General features: G+C 38.1%; 1 protein-coding gene across 1 annotated transcript; it reads left to right on the top strand.

Annotated features, from left to right (window-relative positions):
- The first annotated feature begins 4,512 nt into the window (after positions 1–4,512).
- eaf2 (ELL associated factor 2) lies at positions 4,513–11,767 on the top strand. Its single transcript, XM_044366484.1, has 6 exons — positions 4,513–4,683; positions 5,138–5,232; positions 5,854–5,990; positions 6,301–6,473; positions 7,577–7,807; positions 9,791–11,767. The coding sequence occupies exons 1-6, from the start codon at positions 4,581–4,583 to the stop codon at positions 9,832–9,834; spliced, it is 783 nt and encodes a 260-aa protein (XP_044222419.1). The 5' UTR covers positions 4,513–4,580; the 3' UTR covers positions 9,835–11,767.
- The last annotated feature ends 2,023 nt before the right edge of the window (positions 11,768–13,790 follow it).

Raw genomic sequence — 13,790 nt, forward strand, 5'->3', positions numbered from 1 at the left:
GGATGTAATCTGAGTCACACAGCGGGATCCGCGCAGGCTGGACGGTTACTGCTCTCACATTAAATCACACACTGGTCGGCCATTCATTTATTTTCCATCCTTCCCTCGTGCTCTTATGAGTGATTTTTACCGGAGGATCCCGGATTCACGACCTCTTTCCTTTGCGGTTTTCTCCTTGGGAACTGTGCTGCCTTCAGGAACCGCTCGTAAAAACAACAATCCGAATTTGAAATTTGGGTCGACGAAATAGGCTATGACTTCTTTCTTCACCTTATTCTGCTTTTCTTGATTTTGTTTGTTTGTTTTTTTTGTTGTTAAATCTATTTAATGTTTAATTACTGTTTTTGTGAAATGCACATTGCCCTGAAACCACGATATGAGGTGTCTTATAATAGCTATAATTTTGGTGGAAATCAAACAGTTTAGAGACACTTTGGGCTGCATCCTCTGGCCTATGAAGAAAATAAATTGCCGGCATAGGCTTGTAAGTCTATTTGAGGTTAGAAAAGCAAAAGTGCAAAACTATAATAAACCTACAAATCATAGCACTGACACAGCCTCCATGTTTATCGTCATCCTACACCTCACATTGGATTACCCACAGATTACTCAGAACCCAAGATCAATAAGGAGCCTTAACCATTTTTGCATTTACATACAGTTTCAGCATGGTTTCATATTATCTTACTACTTATAAAGGCATCAACATTAAAAAAAAAAAAAAAAGAAGGATTCTATGCCCAGAATGATTGGAAATATGAATAGGAAATATTGCAGTAAAAATGTCTAAATATGAAAACAATGACTTCTTATCATTACAATCGGGTTGGTGTATAGGATAGACATACTATTTGGACACTGCTATTGTCTTGTGGTGACAGGTAAAGTTTTTGTTGTCTTGTTGCGAGGACGTTCATATTCAGACTTTGATATTTCCAACAGCACTTGAAGGCAGCGCTAGCCATAGGACAATCGCTCTCACTCTGCTCCTGATTGGCCCAGATGAAAAAAGCTAGCTGTGGCCACACTCAGCCCATATGTCCCCCTCCTCACCCCCTCAAGACTGAAAAGGCAAGGAGCCCAGATCATGGTAGCATTCTCTCTCCATCATTCAGTATGAGTCAAGTCTGAAATATAATATCCATCTTATATGCAAAAGTAAGAACATTGAACAGCCCAATTTGATAAGAGCCTTTGATAATAAGGATCGGGTAAGTAAAAAGCAAGTATTGAGGTTCTGTGTCAAGCTGGACAAAATCAGGTTAAGATTAGCAACAATTTCACCCCAATAATCCTCAATGTGAATACATATCCACATTAAGTACAGTGCATATAACTTCTCACTGCCTCTTCACATTTTGAGCACATTTCTGTCAAACTTGGATTCATCCTGTGTCAAAACTAGGTGGTAATCTGGAAATGATACAGTATCTTAAACTGAGTCTCTTTCATTTGGTTGTATGTGGAAATTTCCTGTGCAAATTACCATATTCCTACCCATGTTGTTTCACTTATTGTCAGATTGAAGAAACTATTCAACAGATATTCTGAACACATGTTACTAACAAGGCTGGTGTGTGTTGTTGCATTAGAATTATTTATATATGGTGTTTCTACTATGTTTGCTCTTTTTATGTCTAAATGTGGTGGGCAAAAGATTAGAAATACTTTTTTTATATTTATACATAATATTTTATATTCACTTAACCTTTATTTAACCAGAGATCTCTTGAGATATACTGTATATCTTTTATTCAGATAAAGAATATACAACATTCACATACATGCAAAATAACATAAGAGCTGAGGGGGATGAAGGAGAGTTACTTTTTAAAACTGTTGTCTTGGACTCAAGTCAGATTTAAGTCACAAAGCTGCAGGACTTGAGACTTAAATATTGATTTGAATCCTTTGACTTGAGACTTGAGAGTAAATTAATTTAATTCCCAGGTTTTGACCTACAGGGAACTACAGGGGACTGTCTGCATTCAGTATTAAGTATGAAGACTTGTGACTCAGACTTGCCCTTCAGCACTTGAGACGTGACTTGAGACTGGGAGAGCAGCTTTGCCTACTTTGGCTGAATATAGACTTTCCACTCTTCAGATCGGGGCCATCATCTCTTTCACCTCTACTACTGGCTCACAACCTTGGAACTCTTTACTGTGGCTCGACCACAGCATTGTAAACTTGTGGATAGTTGCTTAGAAACAGTAAGCTTTACCTCCCACGGTCCAAAGGCAACCCCCAACTGATATCACCAGAGGATGGCCACTGTTTACCTCCGTCCATGGAAACAGACCCCTGCTGTTTTCTTTTCACATGGGATACAGATACAGTGAAATAGGATTCCAGTCCTTCTGCAATCCATCACAGTAGTTTTTTCAAACACAGTACTGTCACCTTTAGAAGAGGATACTTATCACAAAAAAATGGAAAAACAAGCCAAAGAAAATGTATTTTTAAAATGGATCTCCTTTTGAAACCATCCCTGCAAGAACTTTCTTGCAGCTGATGAATTTTACTCTGATTCTTACTCTATAATCTAGAGGTCAAAGATCGACATTGCCCCCCGACTGCCACACTGTCTGTTCAATAACACACATTTTGTTCTTTCATGTTTTAAATGATTCCTCACATCTCCCAAAGCACTTGTTTTGGTCTCCTCCATCATTCACAGTGCCTCTTCCTTTTCCCAATCACTATATACTTATAATACTTGACCTAGCTGTTGCAGTGGGCTCCATACCTGACCTCTTACACATCCCCCTGCACACACACACACACACACACACACACACACACACACACACACACACGTGCAAAAAGACCAAGTTGTGACAAAGTGGTGATAATACGCTTGCGTAATCTTGACAGTCCACTTGTCTTAGATGTTGATCCTTTAATGTTTGAAGGCAGTAGAGCATATGGCCTCAGTAAAGTGCAGACAGGGCAGGAATTTAAGGCTTAGGAATCATTAACAGTTTAAAGAAAGGAAAAGAGATTATTTTCACTGCCACAAGGCGTATGGAGCTCAGAGACCCTGCAGCCTATAGAGCTTGAAACTGCAGCCAGTTAACAGTTACTGCAGCAGTTCATTAGTCTCTCATTGCCAGACCTTCAGGATCTCCACACTGTGTTTGAGCTGTTCTATCAGTAATTACGTTTCCAGCTCAGCCCAGTGATGCTGCTAATTTAGTGTATAAGGCAGTTTGTCAGTGAGTTGAGCTTCTAATATATTTGCTATGGATATATTTGTGTATTCAGTATAATATCATGCACAAGACAAAGCAATGGTACACACACGGCAATAGAAAATGCCACAGTCAAATTCCCATCTTTACAAGTGTTGTCTTTACAAGTGTTGGTCACAGGCCAGAAAATGTTGAGAAATCATGCAACTCTATGATGTATTTTTATTTTCAGACCCCACACACAGTTGGACAATAACATTTTTTGATATGAGTGTTTCATGAGGTCTAAAACATGTATATAAAATTTGATTCTTTGACCGCTCTTCTCTTCTATAAACCTAACACAACACAATGTCTATGAAGTGATTTGTCAGAATTGCAACATAATATAATGTAATAAGTAGTAATTGAGAAGTTTGACTGTACTGTATGTCACCATAGCCTGATGATGGCATAATAATAAAGGCAGAGGGAGGCCAAATTCAAAAAGACTATATTTGTCCAATGAGACAAGCTTGTTTGCAAACATAAAAACACATAATCAGTTAATTAATCAATTAACAAAAACAAAAGATTTAAAAATAGAAAACATTTTAGTGTAAAGATTTAAAGGAAATTTGAAAGACACAAGAGTTAATGGGTTTAATGGCAGTGGCCATGTCTGACCATAGTTAAACAACTATGTCGAACACCACGAAGGCACATTATGTCAAAAGGTGCAAAATGTGTATTTATCAATTTATCTTTTTTCCTTGACTGGTCACAAGTGTTATGGATTCTAGAACAAAACCAAACAATGACCCTGCACAGTGAATATGGTCTTTTCAGTAAATAATATTAGGCACTGTGAGTAAATCTGTAATTATTTCCATGAATTCTATTAAACATGAATATTCCATACTTTTAATGTAAAGTTGATTTCTTTTTTTATTCTTATTTGTGATATTTATGAAAAAACTATGAAAAAATGAGTTTGGATTCATTTTCATCAAACAGCGCCAATAAACAGAACATACAGATAGATAAAAGGTTGCATGTATCAAAAGTCAAAGAAATTAAATTAAAATAAATGATAAGTCAATGTATGAATATAAATATCAAGACAAGCATACAAACAAAAAACAAACTAAACAAACCACAATAGTAGTAGTGAGAAGATGGAAAAAAGGGGAAACAGAGATTTCTCATTTTTACGAAATAAGAATCACCAATTAACCATGTGACAGCCCTAAAGATGCCCTGTCATTACGAAATCTTGATTGACAGACGCTGAATCAACCAGACCAGGGATCAGTCTGTTTGACCAATCACAACGAAGAAGAGGCGGAACTTTGCTATCGGATAAAACAGAACAGCAGAAAGTTCACAGCTCGTCAAACTCTCAGAATGAATGGTACAGCGTATTCCAACTTTGACAACCAAGAACATGTCTTGAAATTAGGAGAGACGTTTGAGAAACACCCCAAAAGCGGCTACCACACAGTGCGATGTAAGTGGTCCTTTAAATCAGTACGTTATGTTTGACTTTTACAGTTGCTAACACTTTCATGCTAGTAGCAGCAGGCAGCTGTTAGCCGTGTAGCGTCAGTTAGCGTCAGCGTTAGCCGCCTCGTCAAGTCCATTTGTATCCGCCTGCTGTTGACACGTTTAAGTAAGATTACAATTTTCTGTTTGCCATGTCGTCTTCATAAGTTATTTTACTCTCGTCTATTAAAAACCACTAATGGTCAAGCTGTCAAAACGTTAGCTAGTTGTGGCTAATCAGCAACGTGGACACCACCGCCATCTGCTGGTGCCGGTGGACAACTGCAGCAGTGAGGGAGTGAAAATCTACAAACACAGTCATGTCACTGATTTTAATATTGAGCATGAAATACATAGACATTTTTTATGATATATATATATATATATACCACATTTGCTTGCTTTTTCCCCCCCGACAGATGACTTCAAACCAGCCTCCATTGATACAACGTGTGAAGGGGAGCTTGAAGTGGGCAAAGGAGAGCAAGTCACTATTACTTTACCCAATTTAGAGGTTCGTGTTTTATACTCCCATCAAAGCAAAGCAAAGGCCATCGATATTTTTAAATCTTAAAAGTAACTGAATACCTAGTTGTGAAATTTAACCATTACTGAATACTATCTGAAAATGAAATTTAAATACAATTGAATATGTTACTGATTATGATTTATTACTATATATTAATATTTTACTATGAACACCCTCTGTATGTTTGTCATTCTCAGATATGAAACTTTAAGTCAAGTTGATAAAAATCAGTTTGCTCACATTGGATTGGTAAGAGTCAGGCCCTAAAACTCATGATAAATAATTCAAACTTGACAATGGGGCTACTGAGGATAAACAGAAGTGCCTGAATGGAATGGATCTGATTTGACGTTTGTCCAATACATGCTGACAGCCATGTGATCCAAGAAAAGAAACAATGAGCAAACCCAGCGCGTGATAATTTTCTGTCTGAATTTGTCAGACCCCACAAAATCATATGTCCAAATTTTTTCCAGTTTTCAGAGCAAAATATTTTAACATTAAGTATGCAGCAGTGGTTAGATTTCACAATTATGCATTCAGAAATATATAGAGATTCTGGGGGTTTCACAAGTTATTGATGAAGTTTATTAAACTGTGTTTCAGGGTTCAAGTGCTCCAGTAACAGTTTTCAAGGGATCCAAGAGGCCGTACATGAAAGAGTGCATCCTTATTGTGAACCATGACACAGGAGAGTACAGACTAGAGAAACTCAACAGCAACATAGCTGTGAAGAAGACCAGGTGGGTAGAAAAAAGTAGCGCAGATGTCGGAGGGTATACATAACTGAAACAACCCTGGTTTCAGTCCAGATGCGAGCCCTTGTTGCATCTCACCCCCCCCCCCACCATAGCAGCACATAAACACACCATGTTTATTCAATGAGTGGGAACACTCATTGAATAAACAAATACAAAGCCATGTTAGGTGGAAAGCAGCAAAAAATAAATACTGTTTTTTAACCAAAATGATAGAAATTCACTAAAAAACTTGTGCAACATTTTAGTAGAAATATACTACATGTCTGCTTGTCCTGTACATGTGCATTTCCAGGGCTGAGGGCAGCAGTAAGATCCATTCTCGCCTGGAGCAGCAGACCAGTCGCCTGGGCCAGCAGATGAAGAGTAACAACAACAGCAGCAGCAGTAACAGAACCTCAACCAGCTCCAAAAGTTCTCCCCCCAAAGAAAAGCATCCAGCATCACCCATGGATGACATCGAGAGAGGTAACATGCTGTGAGGCACAATGTCCTCAACTGTGTAGACCTTCATGAGCATTCATGTCTCATTTTTTTATTGAGGTTTGAAGCAAATTTGCAAGTGGATGAAATTGTCCAGCAGCTTAGATCAGTGATTGTGTGTCCATGTGGTTTTATTTATGGTCAACACTTTTTTTTTTCAGCAAAACTCAGAAGGCCATGTCCACTGTTGCATTCTAGCCAGTTTGCCAGTATCCACTGGACGCATGAAGTCTTAAAAAAGCCTATACTTACTGACAATGAACTTCAAATGAATATTTAATAGTGGTGTAATGGTGCACAAAATTCATGGTTCAGTTGGTGCCTTGGTTTTGGGGTCATGGTTCATTATGTCGGTACTAAACAAAAAAAAAAAAACATCAAAAAAGTTAGAAAATAACATTTCGGTCTCTTATTTTGAAAAATGTAAACATCCAACAACAGCTCATTGGCCAAAACTAATACTGAAACAGTTTAGTTGCTGCAGTGGAAAAGGAAAACAACCTTTCCGTTTCCTTCAAGGAGTCATGACACCCACTGACAGCTGTTTATGATGGTTTATGGTTACTCAGAACTGGTTCTCATGAAGTGCTGTCTGACCACATTGGAAATCAAATGCATTTATAGTCATTTTGAAACAGCTTCACTCAAAGCCAACCTTCACGGGGGGGTGGGGGCGTTTTATGTGTCTGAACACATATGAAGCAAATTTTTTTTCGTTTGTAAGTAGCAAGAGGGAGAGAGAAGGGAAAAGTTCTCCTCCTGCTAATATACTTTCTTCCGGAAATGCAGATACAAGATGGTACATAATTTATAATGAGTTCAGTACGGCCACAAAGCATCTGTCAATCTAAATGAGCTGCGTAGGTGTATTTATGCTTGTAAAAGACAAAAGATACGTAAAACCATAATGGAAATGTAGCTGCTGAAGCTCTTCCATTGAACTGCAACACAGAAGTGACAGAGCCAGGGTTATCTGACCTTTAGTGCTACCAACACCTGGCATCAGGTGTTTGACTTAATACATTATAATCTGTGTTATTATTAACTATCACATATTCCTTGTTGCTTGTGTGCTTCTCTCTGTACAGAGTTGATGGCAGAGGCGCGGGTCATGGACCAGATGAGCAGCGACAGCTCCTCAGACTCCAACAGCTCCTCGTCCTCCAGCAGCGAGGACAGCTCCAGCAGCAGCGACTCTGAAGATGAACGCACTTCTGCGCCGCATCTGGCCCCGGCAAACCACAGCATGCCTATCCTCAACACCAGCAGCACACACAGCCGCCCCCAGGAGAGCGGAGGAGGACTCATGAACACACTCAGTGAGTAGTCCTCTCAGATCCATTTGAATTTCTAAGGAAGCTTATCCTTTTCTTGTGCTTGTCATTACTCAGAAGTTGATACCAGCTGGTTGCTCTCAAGTCTTGGATGAGTTAGGCTGCGTTCAGATGAAAAGCGTCACTACCACGCAGGGTTCTGCAGAGGTGTGCGCATGTTACTGCATGACCCATCTGTGTGACGTATCTGATTGTAGCACAAGTAGAAATACCGAACCAGAAATTTCAACTTACAGCCCGATACAACGCCATGTGAGTGCACGGTGATAGAAGTCTTTGTACTCCCTCATGGCAGGCTTGTACAGCTCTGGAAAGGTCATCACTGCGGCGATGAGTCTCTTCCATCTTCACAGTTCCTCAGTAAACAGTGGAATGCGGTCTGATCGCAGGCTTATGTCATGTCATCTGATAAGGCACTATGTTGACCAATCACATGTTTTTTTTATTTTTTTTTTTATTTTGCTGAGCCCTATGCTGTCCCCTCCCTCGCAGCGTAAACACACTGTCCCCATTCTAATGGATAGGAGGGCTGCCATGTTTCACACATTGCAGGATTTGGTGTGAATGCAGCCTTAGACAGTCCTCTAATCTTTAACATACCAAATATTTTACTAACAGGTCAGTTTTCAATCAGATACGGACTCTAACTTATGGAAGAAATGACATCTTCTCCAGTCCATGTTTTAAAAAGTGACTTTTAAAAATTCTAAGGTTAATGTGACATCACATTTAAAGTTTGTTTCTACATCAACAAAGTTCAAACATATTGTCACTTTATTGCTTCATGATTGTCTTTTTGCGCAAATAAATGATGTTTAAAGGCCCTCTTTACACCTGGCATTAACATGCGTCTCTACATGTGTCCTGAGTGACCACATGTGATCAGATCTCACTTCCCCGCTCTATATGCAAATAAACACGGACATCATTTCCATTTTCAAAGACCAAATTCCTTCGTTATTTGTCCAAAGCTGTGTTCAACTTGTTTGATAACAGGATAAATATTCAGGATATAAATAAATATTCCGCGTCGGGAGAGATAGAGAGAGAGAGATGCAGTGATCTCCCCGCAGCTGCATCTCTCCATTCAGAGACACCGTGCGCATTTAAGCATAAGATACAACAGCATAACTTCATTGATTATTTAATTATCTGACACGCCGACGGGGTCGGTCAGGATCTAATGTTGATTAATGTTCTGTATTCTTCTACACATCCAGTAGGTCAGCTGTTACACACACAGTCCAGGTTCATACAGTGAAACTGTTTGGAGTAAAGCAGTCGTCCTCTTGATAAATCCTGAGCTCATTATGTTAAGCAGCACAGCAAAACTAAAAACTGTCGTTATCAATTTGACAGGACAGAGGAAACTATCCAGCTACGTTTAGCTTCTGAAATATTTTTTTAGACAGACAAGCGAAAAATTAATGGTTAAATTTCTATTCTGTCGATTTGAAGAGGGAAACCGGTTAGGGGAACGAGAAAAACAGGAAAAAACGGGAGGTGGATTACGTTTTTAATGCACATGTTTATCCTGTTATCAAACACGTTGAACAGCAGCAGACGGATGTTCATGCCAAAGTGATGCCTTTTGTTCAGATGGATCATGATTTGAGTCCTATAACACACAAACCACTGGAATAAACTGATGACAATAAATGGCAACAATTTATAGTCAAAAGTGTTAAAAGCAACATAAAAAAATTCATTATTATTATTTTTATGTCCTTGATTTTATCCAAATAAATGAAACTCCAAATAAAATAGTCTAAATAAAGCAGGGTTGCACTGCAGGATTCAGGAATAGTCTGTGAAGAAATATGACACTCCCTCACTCAGTATGATGACGTCAAACTGTAGAGTAAAATAAAACACAAAAATGATTATAGAATCCAGTAAAATGAAACAAAGGTAAAACACTGATGAAATGATGTAATCAGCTTGCTTTCCCATCTACTTGTGTTGCAGAGAATGACCTCCAGCTGAGTGAATCAGGCAGTGAAAGTGACTGATCAACATGAGGACATCTGCCCACCTGTGGACATCAGGGAGGTTTTCAGTGTGGAGTAAAGGAGCCCGGGGCAGACCTGTCAGTGTCTTGCTTCCTTTTTTTTTATGTGGAACTGTCTTCTCTACATATCCACAATTCTGCTAGCAAACATAATTTGTTTCTTCTATGCCAAAAAAAACCTTCAAATTTAATATCACCTTTGCTGCTTCTTGATTAGTTCTATTGTTTTTGTGCAAAGAGTATGTATTTATATAAGTATGTGAAAGTGATGCCTTAGTTCAGAGAGACGCTGTGTGGTCGGTATGAGAGAAGCAGTACATTTTCAGAAACTTACTGTAATGTTTCATCTCACTGGATGCAGATGTGTGGTTAAACTGACCAAGCATATCAGAGGCAGGATGACGGTGGTGTTCATATAGTGTAGATGGATGTTTCTGCCCATTGATCTCAAGTCTTAAACCACCACTGGAGTTTCTGCATTTCAGCTCGGCAACATTTGGAACTTATGTCGTGTCTTAGGTCAGATGTCGGCTGATAGCTTCAGTTCATTTTCAGCTGAATTAATTTTTGCAATTTGTGCCTGGAGACATCAATTTATTGTAACTGAAATGATTTAAAGGAAAAAAAAAAAAAAAAAAAAAAGTTGGATGAGCCAGACTGAAATGACAGTCTTCTGCTTTTGTCTTATAGAGTTATTGTTATGTTAGCTGTATAGCGTTCTGCTTTGGATTACTGAGACGCAGCCGCCGGACAACAAAATCTTTTGATTGAAAGCTGCATTCATTCATTTAATAATATCGACATTATCACCTTTTATGGCTGCAAAACAAGTCGCCTTTTCACACCTGCAAACACACAAGTGTGTAGGAGATCACATAAACTTGTTAGGAAACAATCGGCTATCTACACATCCAGCTGTCATGGAGCAACATCAGCATCCTAATGAATGTAAGTGACTCTCCTTTTAGCTCTGGTTTGGTCTCCACTAACTGAGAAAAATATCTGGTTCTTTAGTCGTTAAAGTCTGGACTGTGTAGGTAATCGTTAACTTTGCCCGTCTGCCACTTGGAGCAGGACATGGAGTGTACAGTGGGTTTATGCCTGCTGCAGCTGGAGATGAAACTGGTGAGAGCGCACCAGTGAACCAAACAGTAAAGTTTCAGGCTGGAAAACCAAAAACAACAAGCTAAAAAAGTATCCTAAAACGCTCCGTTGAGCCGATGGGAATTGCAGACTCCGATGATAACGCTCTGTGGGTTTGTCACTATGAGCGACACTTTCATATCACACTTAATTATTTGATCCATGGTTAACATAGAAATATTGAATATTACAGTTTTAAGAATGGAGACGTCTCTTTAACCTTTTGTTTATCGTGATATTTCGTTATGTGAGTGGGTGTGATTTCTGGCAAAGTAGTGCACTAGTACTCAGTTGACTCAGCAAGGGTCCTGCTTTGTAGCTTTGAACCTGCAATACTTGAATCAAATTAATTATTTATATTTCAAAATATACTCGACCAACGGTGAACTGCTTAATATATTTTATATATTTTAATAGTCAAGCAATTGGAAGTGCAAGTTAGTATGAACTGTATTGCATAACAAGCCAGATGCTTTGATACTGCACCTCAATGTGAGTCTTATAGAACTTCATGTGCCTTGAGTTATTTGGCCAGTCATAACACGGGGCCTTCTTGTTTTGTTACAAGCTCCATAGCTGAGCGGTCTCAGCGTACAGGAAGCTGCTGTTTATGTTTCAGCATGTCTTTGGCGTCCCTGCTGACTGAGAGAGAGAGAGAGAGAGACTGAGATAGAGATCAGTTTAAGAATTCTATCATATGTTTAGCCTTAAAGAGAATGGTGATTTCAGTGCATCATTTGTAAACTATGCAAGAGTCATTTCTTTGTAGAAAAATAAAGATTTTAATTGTTTTTTCTTGCTTCTGCATTATTTTTATGTAACTCTTAGGAAACATTCATTAAAACCGGTAGCTGCCCCCTGCTGGCAGCATTCTTAACAAAAATACATATCAGAGAGGAGGGAAGAAGCAAAATACAGATAAGTAGAAGAAAAGCGTAAAGGTAAATGTATAGGAGATGCATAATGAATATGCTTTGATAATATACATATGACACAATATTAATTAGTGTGGAATATTAATGTCTTATATAAAATAACTGATTTAATAGCATTGTATAAGGATGTTAGGGATAACTTATGATATACAGTATTATTTCATAGGAAAAGAGCATTTCTGTGATATGATATTCATCTAACGATAACAGTATAGGGTTGTGATGTCACTTGGCTTTAATTTACTCATTCTTAATGTCTTTAAAAATGAACTGCCTCTATGCATTATCATATTTTAATTCTAATATATTACATTTCATAATATATATAAATTAATAATAATTGTATGAATTTATAACATTTTTTAAAGATTGCTCAATGTAAATTTTCAGTAGACTCACTAAAAATCTAATTTAGTAAATAGTTAAACTGTTAGACAGGCTGACATTCATTAACATACTGTAAAACAGTAACATACCATGGTGGTGTACATTTGTGAATGTTTATTCCTTGAGATACTGTTTCAACACGTTAGAACAAGCCGTCCCTGTCGACTGAGGACACACTACATGTGAGAACCTGTGTGGCTTTCTGGCAGGGAGTCTGTTCTCAAAGAGAACAGATCTGCCTCCTGACATCTGTAAGCAGCTGGATGAACAATACCAACAAATTAAAGATCCCCTCCGGACATGCATTAAGATATGTAAACGTACTCTGCTTGGAATAATAATGAGTGTCTGATATGATTTTTCCACAAAAAAGGTATAATTACCACATTAAAATCCTTAAAATGACATCTCCTCCTTCTCCCTCAGTAAAAAGTCCAGAATCTATGAAGATGTAAATATATTTTATTTCACAAGTTTAACTGCTGGACACAAGATGTCGAGGCTTCAGACTTCCTCATCACACTTGTATAAGATGAATACTGGACCATGACTGGCCAAAACTAAACTAGTTGTTTTGTCATAAATCATGCACAAACTTTGTATTTTGAAGGGTCAGTTCAAATATTTTTATTTACCTAGGTTTTAGGCTACCCACCTCTGAGATTTCTGGTGAATGGATTTCATTTGTGATACTAAAATGACGGAATAGTGTCGTTTGAAAAACTCAAAACTTTTTTAAATTCAAAACATAAATGAAAGTTCATTCTTGACCTTGTAAACAGTACCAAAAAATGAATCCAGCATCCATTTACTAGATTTTTCTGGAGCTTTCAATCACACCTCACAGTCTGTCTCAATAGATGAGCAAACTCTCTGCCAAGGAAGACCATGAAAAGTGTTTGAAAGCCCTGGAAAAAGCTAGTAAGTGGACCTTGATTTAAGAATTTTTTTGTCCAACTAATTTTTTGGTGCTTTTTGCAAAGCACAAATTATGATTTCCATTGACCTCCACTGTGGGGTGGTGGACAAACTTTCAGAGATGGCTAGATCACAAAATGTTGGTATTTAAAGGACGGGTTCACAATTTTTCAAGTGTGTCTTAAAACAACAGTCAGGAGCCTAAATGAACATTGAAACATGTTTTTCTTGCTGTAATCATTCCCCCTGTTCATACTGACCATTACAAGATCCCTTCATAATGTAATGTAAATGATGGGGGACAAAATCCACAATCCAAGGAAACACAAAGAGGGAATTTGATGCTAAAAAGACTGTAAATGTGTCAGATATCCACTTGATATGACTAACCCATATAAGCTTCACATCAACTTTTAAATGCATTTTTGCAGAAAATGACTTTGGACACACTGTGGGTTTTGGTCCCCATCACTTACATTGAAAGCACATTTCATTTGACTGTTGTTTAAAGACAGACTTGAAAAATTGAAAACCTATCCTTTAAAACCAAAACTCTCTGTTTGGATGTCTTACA

Source organism: Thunnus albacares, chromosome 11 (assembly GCF_914725855.1).
Source record: "Thunnus albacares chromosome 11, fThuAlb1.1, whole genome shotgun sequence".
Lineage (NCBI taxonomy): Eukaryota > Metazoa > Chordata > Actinopteri > Scombriformes > Scombridae > Thunnus > Thunnus albacares.